The sequence below is a fragment of the Psittacula echo genome (assembly GCF_963264785.1).
Source record: "Psittacula echo genome assembly, chromosome: 3".
Lineage (NCBI taxonomy): Eukaryota > Metazoa > Chordata > Aves > Psittaciformes > Psittacidae > Psittacula > Psittacula echo.
Window position 1 is genome coordinate 97915988 of NC_137736.1, and position 18092 is coordinate 97934079.

An 18092-nucleotide genomic window follows, 5' to 3' on the forward strand; every position below is an offset into this window, starting at 1 on the left:
ATACAAACACGTTTCTCTTAGTCCAACACTACTTTTTACTAGCAAACTGAAATACACATTTTATACTACACAATACTACACAACCTGTGTAGTATTGCTTACATCTTGCCTACATCTCCAAACTTACAACCAAACACAAGCATCTAGAGACAACCTGTATTTTCTCTTTTCAGTGAAGTGGTTCAGTAGTGGCACAATTGTACTTCTACAGAAGAACTGAGAGCAAAAACATCTATGAAAGGAATTTTATTGAATTACTGAATATAGGGGAAGGGAATAGAAAATTTTTAGCAAGCATGCTATTTTACAGCTCTGGACAACTTGATCTGAGCCCATTTATACACTAAATGACTTCAGTTTATTTGCCAGGAGAAAGATTCTGGTAACACTGCATCTTGAAAAACAAATCTCAGTTTAGAAATTATTTATTCCTGGGGTCACAAATCAAGAATTTAAATTATGATGGTTTAGAAGACATTGCAAAAATCTTCAAGGTCCTTCACTTAAAACACATTTAATTCCCTCATACTATGGGAAATATTTCCCTCATATAGACCCGCTTGTATTTAACAGAGGTTTTTTTGTCTCTCCCTTAGTAAGTCAAGAATAAAGTCAAGCTCCAAAGGCCAGCAGAATGTCTCTGACTTGTACTTGAAGATGCTGTATCAAATTTAACCACACTTGTGAATTATTTTTCTGCAGACTCTGAAAAAATCCCATTTACTAGGCAAGAAATAATGAACTTTCACAATAATACATTTATTAAAAAAATAAAAAATAAAGAAATTGTGGATTATCCTAAGAGTAAACAAGTTAGTAGACCTTATCTTGCTGTTCTCAGGTATGTGCTCACAGTTAAACTATTTACATGTGTTAGATGATTACAGTTTAATTATCGGTTAATTTGACATTCAGAAGAAATGCTACTTAGTAAAAAAAAAAAAACAAACAAGACAAAAACCCCACGACATTATGGCTGAATTCTGTGAGATTTTATTTAACTTAACATCTACTTAAGTTGAAGTTCCACACCCCGTAAGATATGATCAGCACCCTACAGCACGAGACTTGATGTCTACTTGAATGAATTTCCCACCACAGCCAGAGGAGTCTGGCCAAGCACAAAAGGACTCATTCAGTTGGCAAAACATACTTCTAGCCAAGCAGTATTATTTTACCAACACCAGCAGAGAGAATATTTATAAGACTCTTACAACCTACAATTCTTACAAGGCAGAAACTTCAGTTTCAGCCTTATCAGCACATGTACACAAAGCAGAAATATAAACTAATTCAAAAGCACAGATTCTTTTAAATCTAAAATAACCTATCATGTATTACAGATAGAATCTTTTAGGCAAGCACAGTACTATTTTGCTCTAGGTATAATACCTTTATAGTGCAAACTACTACCACACTACACAAATGTACAAGAAAATTAATCTGAAGCTTCCCTGAAATTAACAGGTACTGTTTCTGTTTCAGAGATGGAAGACAATGCTGATTTCCATTTCTAGCAGAGATATTCAAACGCCATACTGATAAAGAGCACAGATACGAAACAGGTAATGCACAATCCTTACAAAAACCCTTTCCTAAATGTACATTAAGTTCTTCCCACTATTTCTCCCAAATCACACACACCTCCCAGGTAACACTTTAGCTAATACTTCATATACTCCAATGTAGCTGTCTTCATAATACACAGAAAATTTCAACATAAAAATTTCCAACTAAATATAGTAGCAGCATGAACCTAATCTATTTGTACAGCAATTGATACACTACAGACAGTGCTGAAATAATTCTGAGCACAAATCTAAGAAATACAGAAACAACTGAGTTCAATGCAGTTGCCCACGTAATGCAGCATATTGTCTCTGAAAATAACAGTACAAGAGATGAAGATATAAGGAATATATTCTATAAGCTGTCCTTACAGGAAGGTTCTTCCTAAATACACACAGATTGCACTAGTTATCTTACGTCTCCAAAGAACAAGAAATGTCTTCTAAGATGATTTTATACTAGTTATATTGTCTCAACTTTTTGTGGAACCTATTCAGGTTTTTGAATGTATCTTCTGGCAATCAGGTAGAATTGTCATCTATAACATAAACAGCATTTCCCCTCATCGTTTAAAATTTGCCACTCTTTCTACTGGGATAAAGTATGAACATGACGCATCTAATTTACATTCTCTCAACCATACATTACATACATTCGCCACATGTCCTTTTTTTCTCTCCAGTCTCTCACTTCCTTGCCCACTTCAAAAAGACTTTGTATTTTCTTGCATATAGGTGATCATAACCAAACAGCATGTCAAATAAAACTGGACCACGAATTTCTACAACATAATATTGATCATTTTCTATTCCATTTTTATATGAGTGTTTGCTTCTGCAACTGTGACTGCACTTTGAACAAATAGTTTTATTGAGCTGTCCACAATAACTTCTTTTTCTACTGGATGGCTTCAGTTACTCTTCAAATATTCATTCATGATTCTTTGTTTTAAATACGTTCTTAATTGTGCATTACCTTGCACTTGCCAACACCAAGTTTCACCTGCCATTGTACTGACAAAAACTATCTTTCCCCAACCTCTGTGGCATTCCTCAGACTTCAGTAATCTCAACTGTTTTCATATCTTCTGTAAAGTTTGACATTAGGGATGTCCAATATTTTTTTCACATTCTTAAAAAGTTATAGCTCTTTAGATGAAGCACCATAACATCCTCTGTAACTTTATCATTTGAAATTAATCCAAAATTCTCCCCTTAGCTAGCTTCTAAACCTGACAATATTATACTTGCTATTCTTCGACTATCTAATATGTCTCAAAAGCCTTGCTTCAAAAGAAGCTACTTAAGGTTTCACCTGTATCAAACAGTTCTTTCTTAACCCCTACACTCTGTTAAAGTTTCATGCTAGTAGACTGGCGAAGCAGAAATTCTGCCTGCAGGAACAGTACTGCTCTTTCAAAAAAAAAAAAAAAAAATAAAAAAAATTATGAAACTTTTTATGGAACAAGCTACTTTTCATTATTTCAAAACAAAGTTAAGACTTCTTATCCAGCTCCTCTGTTATCCCAAAAGCTTTAGTAAGAGATGGAAACATCAGATATTAGATCTCCACCATAGTAGTAGCTCTAATGATGGAGCAAGATTTTTGTTAGCAGTTCAGTCTTCTGTTCTTTTAGATATCCTGGTTCTTTGCAATGCAACTCTTGATGACTGTCCCTCTTCATCTATTGTTCCAGAGTATTTTCTTTGGATATCCCACATTTGAAAGTTGCCTCCATGTAAATAATATAAAAGCTCAGTGGTTTCCTCAGCCTTCTGTTTTATGAGATTGAAGCAGAGTAATTTTTTTTCCTCTGCAGTGTGCTTACCCTGTAAATAATTCTTGGGTACTTTAACAGACCCACTAATTCTATGATGCTTTTTGATTCCTGCTTCAAGTTCATCTTTATTTGGGTTTTAGTCGTTTAAAAGTATTTTATTATTACATTAATAGAACACTATAAAAGCATGAATTCTTACCAAAAGTAAGAATTACATCAAAATCAGAGTTGTACAGTTGTCAGTTGGACAGAAGAAGTTACGATAAATTTTTAATAAAGGTTGGACAAAAACACTTCTCCCACCAACCATGTACTCAATAACTGAAGAGTTTATTCAAACTATTAGAAAAATAAAAGAAACACATTCAAGTAAAAGAGTAAAAAGATCAAAAGTTTACATAAATTAACAGCAACTGAAAACATGATCGAAAGGTAAGCCATTCTCTTAATTTAATGATAGCAGCTGCTGTTGATTTCTTTACACCTGACATAAAAATTCATTTTATACAGCAAGTAGGAACAGACCGAAAGGAAATAAAAACAGAATTTAATTAATAAAGCTGTTAATATCTGCAGAAGCAAACCCGATTTTTCACAAAAATTTTTAGTCATTCATATGAAAATGGTCTTAAAAAAAACATGATGCAGGAATACACTGGTGCTATTGTTACACGGGTTCAGGGTCACACTACCAACTCTGCCCCTATCCATTTGTAACATCAGAAACAGATAATATGATTTAAAAATAAGTAAGTTCTGATATTTGAGGGGTATACAGCTGCAGAAAGGTGACAAGAAAATGAGAATGATAATGGATGAATTTTTTGCAAAATCCAAAAACTGAGCAGTTAGGATGGCTGATTAGTCTGTGAGGAGGAAGGTGAAAGGAACCAGCACAACAGTAACTGTGTGGTCTCATCAAAAGCAAATTTGGAACAACTGGAGTCAGAATGCATGTGAACAACGGATATGAGTAAGTGCTGGGGGGAAAAACAGTGGATGATTGGAACAACAGTTAATACACTTTCTTGCTAATAACCAGAGTCTGCAATGTTATTAAATAATAAATATCAGTATCCGTAATATATTTTAGCCTGTGGGGTTTAGAAAATCTTTGGGCACCACAAGACCAGAAAGTGCTATAAAATTGCAATATAATACAATTGTTAAGACACTTCATAATAAAATATGCCACGTGCTATGTACAAAATGATCAGTTCATTAAAACATTTTAAATATTACAAGTCACCATGATCAGGCTTCTAGGACACACTGCCCAATTGCTACTGAGGGATTCTGGAGTTCTGCAAACTCCATTCTTACCCTAACAGGAGAGGACGATTCCTCTGTACTTCGCTTCTGTGGCTCTGCTTCAACATCTTGACGTTTGTTCTTCATTCTTTCCCGAAGATCTCCAGTGGGTCTTTCCGGTGACCTGTTTAATACAGAAACATAATATAACCAGTTCTGTGGGACTATTTCTAAACAAATACAAGCTATTATTTTTTTTATTTAGCATATACATAAAGAAGCTAAACCTCCCACCCAGAAGTGAAATAAATGAATAAAAAAACCCATTTTGTTCTAATGGGCTTAAGCATTCTAAAAAAACAACTCTTTCAGAACATCAAGGAAGACTTGACTCTAAGAAGAAAAATTACTTGTACATGTATACTACATGACTTGGTTACTACTCTAGATCAGCTTCAGGTGATCTTATCCAGAATAAATCTTTTTCTGACCATCACTGTGTTCCACAATCACTCTTACCAAGTCTTTCAAGATATCTTTAGCCTTCTCCATATTCTAAGCTGCACCATTTTAATATACATCTTTTATATATATATATGTGCATATATATAAAAAACACAATTAATGCAGAGTCAAATTACTTTAGACTAGCAATGATAGTCACACTGAAGCACAACTCTTGAACACAGATGAAGCCTGCAAGCAGAGATAACATGACCTAAGTGCCATTCTCCCACTACCTTAGCGAGACTGCCACAGAAAAAACACTGTTGCAAGACCATGCACCAAAAATTCACTCCTGGCGGTCTCCTCTATTTTCCATTTTTCAGTAATGTAATTACTTTGTTACTTCATTAGAAAATATTGGATGAACTCTAGCAGTCATGTAACGTTAACATATATTTTCTGCAAAAAGGTATTATGGGAAGGGGAACATCCTATCCTACCACATCTATGTAATTTTGTCACCTTAGTATGGATTCACAAGTTCTTTATCCCATATGAGTTTAAAGATAACAATCTTTGCATTCAAACAAGTTCCTAAGCAAAGAGGATGGATATAACAGCGGCTTCAAATGATCTTGCAGTTCAAGAAAACAAATTTTCTCTTCACAGAAATCTGGACTGATACTGAGTTTTGGACTTCTGTGATGGCTGTCAGCTGTTAACTACAGATTCTTCATGAAATAGATGTATGAAAGTGCTGGATCTGTACCTATCAGTTTACGCTAAAGAATCATAAAGAGATAATTGATACTGCCTTAGTTGATTAGAATTTATATGTACTATTTGAATAACGAAGTCTGCATTTGTTTTTCAGACTGAATTAGGGTTTCCATTTAGAAAGTGTCATTTCTCCCACCCTTCCTCTGTCACATAAGTACAGCATAAACTGTCTTTCACAGTTTATGCATAAAAAAATCTAAATTAATTATTTCATTTTCAACCTGTGCATATTTGAAAAACAGTAACTGGTTTCCACTTCGTCTTTTGCAATATTGTCAATATTTAATTCTTTAAATTGTGCAATAAGGTTAAGTGTTTTGGGATCCAAGAAGAAAAAGACCAGCGGCTGCTCTCATTTTAAATACATTTAATTCTTCATGAAGTTTTAAATACAGATCAATCTAGATTGGAGGAAAGGTACAAACTGGTAGCACGCTGCTTCTTTCAGCACTAAGAATCAAATAATATCCAGCATACAAATATAAACAAGTTATCTTCTTTGCATGCATATCATCTTTAAAGCATCTGACTTCAGAAAAGGTATTGAATTAGCAAAGGTATTCAAGCTTTTTTTTTTTTCCCCTCACCCATCTTAGAAAGATAATTCCTTTGCATTATGGAAACACTCTGAAGCATTCAACCATCAGCTACCTCGACAAATAAACTGTCTTCAAACATTATACTGGCAATATATACCTTAATTTTTAATAATACTTAGCTATGGCACAAAGGATTTGAATTTGTGAAAGTGAAAATTAATTTTAAAGGCAAAAAAAATTAAGCTAATGTAACACTGTTCCTCAACAGGAGCAATATCAGGTATAAAAAACAGTAGCTAAAGGAGAAAGCAACAGAACTTCCACTGAATGCAGCTCATGTACTTGGTTTTTAATACCTTTTTTTTTTTTAATTAAAAAAAGCTATACACCAGAGTGAAAAAACACTGAAACCATTTCACCCTTAATTAATAGCTTTTTCAGTATGGAAGGGAAGAAAAAACTTATTATTCAAATCTACTTAAAGATTACAAAAGTTATCAAGAAATCACAGAAATGAAAAAAGCTACAGCTTCAAGCTTGGAGTTTGTTAGTGGGATTTTTTTTTGTTTGGTTTTGTTGTTTTCTTTTCTTTTCTTCTTCAGCTTTAGGAGAACATTGAGACAAAGTGTCATGGTAACCATCCTAGCACTTCTTCCCCAGAATCATCATAATCCCCAAAAAAGTCTAATAAAGTAAGACTGAAAATGTCAAATTTTAAGAAACAATTATTCAGAAAACTGAATAGTTTTCAGATACTTTAACTTAATGCACAGAAAAACAAGCTGGTCTGATTTTTCTTTCAGGTATACCACAACTTTAATTTGGCTTCTTTTCTACATACATTCCACTTGCTTCCCCTCCAAAAGGGATCTTTGATTATTACAGGTAATGCACACTGCTGAATTCCAACAGGTAACTATAGTTTTACCTCTACAGTTAAACGTGTGGCTAGACTGCAACTGGTAGAACCTTTCACACAAAAAGCTCCACAGCATTATCCCTGCACATTGAAAACAGAAAACTACTCAACAAAAATATGACTTAATATTTTGTGCTGGGCTTACTTCTTAAGTAGGGCCTAAAATGCAGAATTTCATCATTTCGAAATTTAAGCAGTGACATTAAGCGATTTTAAACTGCATTACTTGTGCAACAGTTCAGTTCTGCATATTCAGCAGCTTGGTTAGGAAATACACGTTCGTAACAGTCCCTCCATTTGCTTCTGTACCTCTCAACAGCGTCAGGAATAACTACCCAGCAGCAGGCACACATTACAACATATTTTTTGAGCATATCTGTGTATGTTTGTGCGCACACACGTGCAGGCATTAGCAAATGACAATTATTAGTGTGTAATGTACATATTATAACTGCTCATGAAATATTGTCCCATTTTTTTCAGTTTCCCATACAATAGTATTTGAACCTCACAAAATCTGGAAGTTCTTACCCAGTTATCACTGCTGGTTTGGTTTTAAAAATGGTTTAATGATCCAGAATGACCATGATCAGATAGGTTAAGAAAGGGAAGTTACGATGGCATATATACATATGTATACAGTATAAGGGAACCAGCAGGAAGCAGCCAAGCAACTACCCAACAATTTACAAGTGGATCAAGAGAGGAAAGTTCTGTGTGGGACAGCATGTTTACACACAGCTCTTTTCTTGTTAGCTTCTCCATACTTCGGATGCCTGGAAGACTGGCAGGTCTATTAACAAATTCTTAATATCCTCATCAGGAAAGGTTTGCATGCTTAAACATGTTAGGTTCCATTTTTTGTAACAGCAAGATTAAAATTCATGCTGTGAGAGGCAGCATGAATGCCGAAAGGGAGTTATAGTGAAACTAGACTTAAGAGTCTCTTCACACTTTAGAGTCAAGTTTTCCTACTGCCTAGTGAGATTCTGAGTTTCGGGAGGCGTTATAGTCAGATAAAAACCATTAACAGTGAGATTTATTTCAGACATGATGAAACTGAAAGGGCAAGACAGAAAAGCAGCAAGACTTGCTTTGTCCTATCAAACTGCTAGCAAAGCAGACAAAAGCCTTCACCAACGGGTCTGGCTGAACACACGTAGACACACCATCATTATGTTGTCCTAGATACCCGATCAAGAATACTGCTTGAACTGAACTGCTGTGGAAGCAGCATAAGCTTTGGCTTGCAAGAAGCCAATAAAACTGCAATCAAAATCCTGGATAACATTTGTAAAAAATCTCTGTAATGTTAAATGGCATGAAATTGTCATCATTTTATCATGTACATAAATCAGTTTTTTCTGTGCCTGGCCATGAGGTATTACCAGAAACTTCTGAAGACAAGCATGCTTTTTTCATTTGTCTGTTATGGTGTGTGTGTATTTGGAAGGCAGGTAGAGGCTTCCTCACCCTTTTTTAAGAACACTTAAATGTTCAATGTGTCAAGCAGATAAGCAGCAAAATTTGTCCTTTGACTTTTTCATATAGTCCCAGTAAAAAAGTTAGCAATAAAAAGAAGTAAACTGACGTTATTCTTAAATGTCAGTAGTGACAGTGAAGCAGAAACACAGCTTTAATCATTAAAAGAAATGTCACTTTTCTTCAAAGGACCAAGCAGAACTACACACTGAGTGTTCCAGACACTGAAAGCAAGGAGAAAGTGACATTCTAAAAGTTTTAAAATTTAATTTCTACCAGTAAGTCACTCATTTTTCCCATTTGGAACATTCAGTACAGAACAGAGTAAAATTTTTTACACACTGAAAGAAACATTAAACTCAGTGATGTATTCTGTATCCCAGCAGCTACCACTTTAGAAACAGTGGAAGATCAAACAAGCCAAGTCAAGATTATTCTGAGAGTATGCCACAAGACTAGGAAAAAGAGACAGAAACAGAACCCTAACTTCATGCCAGCCTTCCTGTTGTGGCTTTACATTTTGATACTTTAGTGTGCCCATCTGTAATCTAGAGGCAACACTGACACTACCGTAGCATTACGAAGGGCGGCTGTTTCTAAAATGTGAAGCCTTCATATAAAGAGGTACTATGCTGAAACTGTATTTTTTGTTCTTTAGAGCAAGAATATTACAAAGTTACTGCCACATTTTGTTCCAGTTAAGTAAGGTGTTATGCCACAAAAACGACAGTTGAGACACCCAGTACTTTTAAATTACAGTAACAAATGAAGAGGCAGATAGTAAAAATACTCTCATTTGAAAAATTGAGTTACTTTTTGGATCTCCTCCTACAATGCAGGATATCTGTTCTGTATCTGACAGATGAAGTCATTGAACTACATCTTGAAGAGAATTGTTTTCTCACAACAGGGCAGAAAGGATAGACACCTTATGCATCAAACAATATAGCAAAGGCAGAAGGGCTGCAAGTATGCGAGTGCTGCAGAAATAGCTGCAAGACAGCATTTTAGTAAAGGGCAGAAAGGCGTATCAGAAGTCACAGTGACACTACACAAAAAAGTGTTAAGGCACTTAAACTTCCCATTTCAAGTAATGTAAGATGTTAATCTGCATTCAGTGGATTCTGTTAATTTTTTAAAGCTACATACGCACAAATCCTGAGAAAACCCACTGCAAGTTGCTAAATTGTCTTAAGCAACTTCACAGTGCAACTGGTTATTTGATAAAACATACCACTAGGCACACAACAGCATTTCACTTAAAAAAAGAAACAAAAGACATAGTTGCTATTTTTCCTACAGCATGTGAAGAATTCAAAGTGAGTTCTTGATTTACCTTCTATAACTGCTGCTATAGCCTTTACCTCGTGGTGAAGGGCCATGTACGAATCTACATGTGTTCCCATAGAGGCAGTTGCCAGTCTTCAGCCAGTTACGGCACTGTGTCTAAGAGACAGACATCACTGGGTGAATTTCACACTCATTTCTGGAAATACCATTGGTGTGAGTGTGGCAGAACAAACAAATGACTCCACATTAACTCCCATTTATCTGTAATTTCTGTCCACCAGTAATATAATTTAAAAAAAAAAAACAAAACCCAACAATGAGCATCAGGTCTGGCAGAGAAAAATTTAGGTTGGTGTAAATTCCATTAATATGTACAGTACTACTGCTCCTCTCCAGAACAACACACGTTATCTGAATATTCTAGTTATTAGTATGTTGAACATCCATGCGTCAAGGAGTTCTTTTCACCTTTACTAATATCAGTGACATCTGAGTATTTGGTACTTGTGAGCTACACTTTCCCACCACCTAAATCCTGGAAAAGAAGATGCTGGGGTGGAGAGGAGAAGAACACTTTTACAACTCACCTCTGCAGTACTTCCAGTGCTGGGTCCAAGCCTTTCAAACACACTGGGTCTTCGGGAAGTGCTATCGGATATGGTCTTGGTATTTTCCACTGTGACCTTCCTTCTAATTTTTGACATTTTGTACTACTTCAACCAAAAAAAAAAAGCAAAACTGTAAAATCCTTCAGTTTGAGGCTATGGACACCGAACTCACATTAATAAAATAGTATGTTACACATTGCAAGGGTTGCTGCAGAGATGATGATGAAACAATAAAAGTCATAAATGAGTGAAATGTATCTAATAACAAGGAATGCCTCTGATTTGAACAAGTCAGCTGAGCACCAGTAATGATAGTTCTTCATTTTATTTTATTTTATGACCTGGTTTGGATTCTTCAGCTTTCCTTTGGGAAAGATCATATGATATGTTATTCATTTCGGTATCAAACACCACACAGAACAGATGCTTTCCTTCAACATGTATTTTATGTGCGGGAGCTGCAGTGACTCCAGGTAAGAAGAACCTTTAATATTACTTCATTAACCTCTCGGAAACAGGTTCTAAGAAACTAAGAATGGCTTCCATTTTCAGAAACAGATATCCAGAAAATGAGAGCTCCATCCACCCCCCTCATTTTGATGCGTGAAATACCAACTTGATATCATACTTAACATCACCTTGATACCATTCACAGTCTGTACTTGTTACTGGTTTGTATCCTACAACTATTTGCAATCACCTGAGTTTAGAAAGACAAAAAAAAAAAAAAAAAGACAAAACAGAAACCAAAAACAAAAGAAAAAGAAACAACAAAAAAAAAGAACAAAAAAAATCCCTTACCCACAAAAACCACCAACCTCAAAAGCAAACAAAATAAAAACAAACAAAAAAACCCATACAAAAAATCCCACAAAACAGTGATATGCTTCTTAAGAAGTAACTCCTTTCATTAAAAAAAAACAAATTTGAAAGCAAATACAGAGTAAGTTTGATAAATAAGTCACAATTTCTCTTACCTGAGGAGTTACTGAATACAGAAAAAAAAAACCCCATTTTTTTTTTAAAAAAGGGAAGATACACATTTAGAAACAGATTTTACAAAAAGGGCAAACTGAAGGCCAAAAGCCATTGTCCATTGTTTAAATTCTACTTGATCTACACTGAAATTATTTCAGTCTGGAAAATCTGCCAGTTTCTGGATGATTTATATACAGCTTCAAAAATCACCTCTTTGTCACAGTGCCATCACTCCAGAGCTCATTACTGAGTACAACATGATTAGCCAAACTCTAACCACATACCCTTCTGCTATCTTTTCTGCCCCTATTCACATGTCACAAAAAGCTCATCCAGACAGTCAGAATAATACAAATTTAAGCTAACACCCTTCAGACTGGATTACTACAAATTTTCACTGATCTGATCAATATATTCCCATAGCATTCAGATTGTAAGGTTCCATTCTACAGAAAAATTAAAATTAAAAAAAAAAGTATAAATGTGGACAAATATACCAAAAAAAAAAAAAAAGTAACACTGCTGTAGCATATTTTACACTTGATACTTGGATAATACCTGTTTTTCTCCCTTTTATGTCAATGGAACTTCATTATCTGAATCCTATGGTTACTTCAGTGACAAGGCCTCCCTAGAAGACTGACATTTGTGCACTTTCTACAAAGAAAACGGTGCAGAAGCTCTTGCTAGGCACTACAGCTCCTTTACAAGCAACAGAAGAAAGCAAGCTTAAACTATGTACTTGAGAGATTTCTCAGCTCAGCTCTAGTGACTACTTCTCCAACCCTTTGATTACCTGAAGAATTTGATCTCTATCATAAGTAAGTTTCAGATAACCAAGACACTCAGAGATGGCAGAAGTTAACCACGTGGTGTATACCAGACATTAAAAACAATGGTTAACAACAATTAGTGGAAGCAGACAGTGAAACAGTAGAATTTGCCAGTAGTCGGAAATTACTTCGGTTAGTAAAAATTGTGAAGAACAGAAATTTCCAGAAAGATCTACCTGAGTTAGAAAATTGAGTAATACAACAGCAGATGAAATGTAAATAAATAAAATGTAATGCACACAAGGAGAAATGATTTTATCTAAATACTTGATGAGTTTGAATTAGTCCAGTCTTCTGAGAAAAATAATTAGGAGTCATTGTGGACAGCTCAATGTGCAGCAGTAGTTACAAAGTCTGACAGAATAAACCATTAAAGGTAGAAAGCAAAACAATACCACATCTCACCCAGCTGAGCACCCTTCCATTTCAGGACTGTTTCCCACTGCATGTCAGCAAAAAACCCCACTGAATTTGTAAGGTTTCATGCAGCTACACGCTTTAACAGAGGATACAAAAATTGACTGAGATATGCAAAAGCATTTTTAATAAGACGATCATATACAAAATACTGATTCTGGTTTAAACATTTGCACTAAAGAGAGCTATATCTGAAATAAAAAGGGTTAGCAGAACGGCACTGGCAATGGCATAGGGAGAAGGTTCAACACATGAAGGACAGAAAAAATGAGTGCATCTAATACGCAAGTACAATACACACTAACACGATCGTAGTACATAATACATAAAATTTACATTTATTTTGCCTCCTAATTTCAATGTCCTTCTATTTTCAAGGAAACAGAGGCAAAACATCTTATTTTATTTTTTACCCAGCAAATACTACCTTCTTTGAATTAACTTCTATGGAAGTTAAGATGATGACTAAGCTTAAGAGGATAGTTCTAGACATGGATAGGATGAAGGGGGAAACACCATCATAACTGAACAGGTAACTTCATTCCAACTGCCTGCTTCCTGACTTTTTGGCCAATAATTTCCTATAAGGAAATTAACAGAATGCCATCCAACCCTGATTCTTCTATGGTTTCTAAAAAAACCCTATGTTAAATGGAAAAAAAAAAAATAGCTAAGAGTAACAAACAAAAAAATGTACTATTTTAGGTAGCATTCTGTCAATTCTATCACAAGGGTTCCTCTGGTTGCTCCTGCAACCAGAACTGCATGAGATTCCACTTTAAGTGAACATAACTATTATACAGGCTGAAGGTTTAGAGCCCAGACACGCTATTCAGATGCAAAGTGAGGAATTTTCACTATGTTAAGTATTACATTTGAGAGACTGTATCTGGAAATGTAGCCACTTCCATTTTCATTCTTCAAAAGCCCAAGCAAGTTGGAAAAATAAAGACACTATTTAAACAGTATTGCAGCTGAAAACCTCAGATACGTAACAGCAGTTTTATGCTAGTGACAAGCTTCCTTGCTTATAAACAAGCACTATAAGGGGAAAAACAAAATTGTTTCATTTCCAGATTTTTCAGACTGCATATTAATGGATAATCAAGAACAACTGAAATGGAACATCCCATAAACATTCCCATAACTTGCTCAATTCTCCCTCATTTTCATCTTACATTGCTTTACTCCTGATGATCACCATTATGCAATAAATCCCACACTAATGGCCAGTTCAATGATTTTCCTTTCCACCAAATGCCTGCGTCTCTGAACTAACATCTCCTTATCAAACACTCACACTGATTAGAAAGCACTGATTATCAGCATGGGCTGAGCCCTGAGCATTCATATTTCAACATTTCAGCTAATTACTTCCATAATTATTATTTTTTTAGGTTTCTAAATAGAAAATTATGTACTTCTGTATTTCAAGTACATGACATTGTATTGCTGTATCTACCTAGGGGCACTGAAGTGTCTGCAACTTCTGAAGCAGCTTACTACTACTAAGCGAAATTAACTTTATACTCCTAAAACAAATTCTATAGCTAAGGTTTTGACTGTAAAAATATCGCTTTCCAATACATAAATAAGATCCGCAAGAACTGTTAGTAATAATTTAGGAATATTTTAACACTACAATAACCTACAGATGAATCTATGTTATTCTTTAAATGGAATAACTTTTCCTGGGTGAGAGACAAACTGTTAATGACATTAATTATACTACCATTTGAAATAAAACATATCTCAGAGTGTTACCTCATGAGTAAATCTAAAACTTAAGACAGACTTGAGAGAAGTGAGTATACCTAGTGGGCACTATCCAAGTAACTGAAATCAATGAAGCATGATGATTAACACAATATTCCATGAAATTCTGTATTTTTATTATCAGTACTTCTCCATTTTGGGGTCAAGCATGCTTAGCATTTTTCTTCCAAAAGAAGTATGATATTACATAAACCATGATCAACAGAAGCACACCTGAAACACCTGCTTTTCTACTAGAAAAACCTAATCCAGTCGTTTGCAAAAAACAATCCTGCTTCTATAGGACAACTAGAAACTGAGATGTAACAGAACAACAGCAAAGTTCAGAAAAAAGTATAACGAGATAAAATTTGTTCAAGAAAGACCAAGACATCCCTAGTAGGCATGTCAATCAATGTCTGTGCATGCATACATGCACACCACACAGGTTAAACATAAAGAAAACCCTACCTGTGAAGTGAAAAATAATATGCCATTTAAAGTGACAAACAAAACTGTAATTTTAAAATCCTACAGAAGTTCAGGTACAAACTGATTGTAACACCCTATGATAAACTAATACCTGTTGACAACTGAACACCTTAGGAAGAGGAAAATGTCAGCGCTTCCCTCCACTTTTCCACAGGAAAAGCTTTTACCTGAAAAGGTTTTGTTTCTGATTACAGTGTTAATGTTTCCACATCACGTTACTAATAAAATAGAGATACTGGAAGGAGGTCCACTGGTTTACCATCTAAAAATAATGCTAAAAACAGTAAAATGCATTGTTACCCAACTTTCAAAAAACCAGTCAAGTACTGGCTGCACATTTATACGATGTCAGTCTAACACTCTTAACTCCCACAAAGAAGCCTGTTTGACAAAACCCTAGAAATTATTCCAAGTTTATTTTAACAACTCCATGCTGTTAACCCATCAGCATATTAAGTTGACCCTACCTCTCATTTAACATATGGTATTCCTTCACTAGTAGTGATAAGCAACTGCTAGTTATGTTTTCACAAGTATAAAATCACGGTTGGCTTTCTACATGTAAATAAATAAATTAAAAAAACAGGCCCTCACACCACAAAAGAAAGTATCCAGTATTCCACATCTTGTATAACAAAATCCTCATACTCAAAGAAGATGATCCACCAGACTAAGGGGTAGTCCATGCAGACTTGTGCTGACAGACCCCAGCTCACTATGTCTTCATGCCAAGTTTGTTGGACACGTGTTATTTCCAATCTATAAGTTGAAGCACCAAATCAGCACGTTGTCACACCATATCAAGCATGCTGAGGAGCGGAATGGATTACCTTGGGCATAGCCACATACAACCACACTTCCATAGTTTCCAGAAGCACTCGGTTGATAAGGCCAGTCTGACTGCTCCAATCTGTACAGAGGCACCCTAACTGTTTCACCACCACAGCAAGATCCCTTAAGGTGCTGATCTCTATCCCACTATCTGTCAAAACCTGTTCTTCAAACAGTCTGGCAGAAGGTTGGCAAGAAACCAATGGCAGAGGGAAAATCCAGCAGAGGAGGTCAAAGGTGAAGACCTAAGCAGACCATCCGCAACACTATCCCAGCATGCCTGGCATACAAGTTCTGGAAGGAATGGGAGCTAGCTGAGACCACTGTCTAAAGAAATGGTGATGATGGAATTCACACCAGCGGAATTAGTAGATCCTCTAAGCGCATGAAGGAGAAACTGGTTTACTGCCAGAAAGTGGGAGAAGAGCCCCACTGAAAGGGAAAAAAACCCCATCAACAGGGAAGATCCAAGTACGCGGGAGGCGGGCTCCGGCATGGTCACCGACGGATGGCACCTCACCCCGCGCAAACGGCTGGCCGACCGCACCGCTAGGCCCGCCCAGCCGCGCCCCCTCCTCGGGAAGGGCCCCGCCGCGCACTGGGCTAGGCAAGCAGCACAGCGGCCCTTCCCCAGCTCCGTCGTGGGGAGGGGGAAACGGATGCACGACCCAGCCTGGCCCACCCTCTCCCGCTTCTCCTTCTCTCACGGCCCTTCCCTTTCTTTCCCTCCGCGCCCCCCGTCACTGCGCCGCACTCACCTGCTCCTTCCACTGCCGCGCCGCTCCCCGCCGCCTCCTCCGCCGCCGCCCGGGGCGGAGAGGGTGGGAGGGGGCGAGGGGGGAGTCCGTCCTCCCGGGCCTGAGCGCGGAGCGACACGGAGAGGAAGACGAGGAGCGCCGCCCGCTCCCACAGCCCGGCGCCGCCCGCCCGGCCCCCGCGCGCCGCGGACGATGGGTAAACGCCGCCGCCGCCGCCACCACCGCTCCCGCCGCGCGCGGCCTTCCCGGCGGCCCTCGCGCCGCCCACCGCTCTGGGCTGCCGCTGGTGATGACGCCAAGGAAAGGAGGGCAGCAGAGAGGGGTCCGGGCGGAAGCGGTAGCGCCGCCATGTTGGAGGAGGGCGGGGAAGGCGGGCCGGTTAGTCTGCGGGAAGAACTTGCCTGCCCTGCTCGCCCGACCCCGCCGGCGTCGCCAAGCCTCAGGGAGTTCCGGGCGGGCCGGCAGCCCAGGAGGGCTGCGTTCTCCGGCAGCGCTGGTTGTTCCTCGCGCCCTCCTCAGGCTTGCCAGTCTGGTTTCTCGGCCTGTGCCGATCACGACTGTGGGGCTGATAAACACTGTGGCCGAGGTGCAAATAGAATGGCTTGGGATGGGAAAGACCTTAAAGACCATCTAGTTCCAAACCCCTGCTGTGGGCAAGGACATCTTAGAATCATAGAATCATAGAATAGTTAGGGTTGGAAAGGACCTTAAGATCATCTAGTTCCAACCCCCCTGCCATGGGCAGGGACACCCCACACTAAACCACGTCACCCAAGGCCTCATCCAACTTGGCCTTGAACACCGCCAAGGATGGAGCATTCACAACCTCCCTGGGCAACCCATTCCAGTGCCTCACCACCCTCTCAATAAAGAATTTCTTCCTTATATCCAATCTAAACTTCCCCTGTTTAAGTTTGAACCCGTTACCCCTTGTCTTGTCACTACAGTCCCTGATGAATAGTCCCTCCCCAGCATCCTTGTAGGCCCCCTTCAGATACTGGAAGGCTGCTATGAGGTCTCCACGCAGCCTTCTCTTCTCCAGGCTGAACAGCCCCAACTTTCTCAGCCTCTCTTCATACGGGAGGTGCTCCAGTCCCCTGATCATCCTTGTGGCCCTCCTCTGGACTTGTTCCAACAGTTCCATGTCCTTTTTATGTTGAGGACACCAGAACTGCACACAATACTGCAAGTGAGGTCTCACGAGAGCAGAGCAGAGGGGCAGGATCACCTCCTTCGACCTGCTGGTCACGCTCCTTTTGATGCAGCCCAAGATATGGTTGGCTTTCTGGGCTGCGAGCGCACACTGAAGCCGGCTCATGTTCATTTTCTCATCGACCAACACCCCCAAGTCCTTCTCTGCAGG

The 18092-nt window shown here is 38.1% G+C and overlaps 1 protein-coding gene across 1 annotated transcript in view; it reads right to left on the reverse strand.

The window, feature by feature from the left end:
* Positions 1–17359, reverse strand: part of ZC3H13 (zinc finger CCCH-type containing 13) — a gene marked incomplete at its 5' end in the record, with an annotated part of 48171 nt that extends 30812 nt beyond the window's left edge. The window contains 4 exons of the mRNA XM_080613549.1: positions 4673–4784; positions 10104–10213; positions 10645–10767; positions 16730–17359. Of these exons, the coding sequence (XP_080469675.1) occupies positions 4673–4784; positions 10104–10213; positions 10645–10767; positions 16730–17359 (975 nt within the window). The remainder of the gene's footprint in view (positions 1–4672; positions 4785–10103; positions 10214–10644; positions 10768–16729) is intronic.
* Positions 17360–18092: the final 733 nt, after the last annotated feature.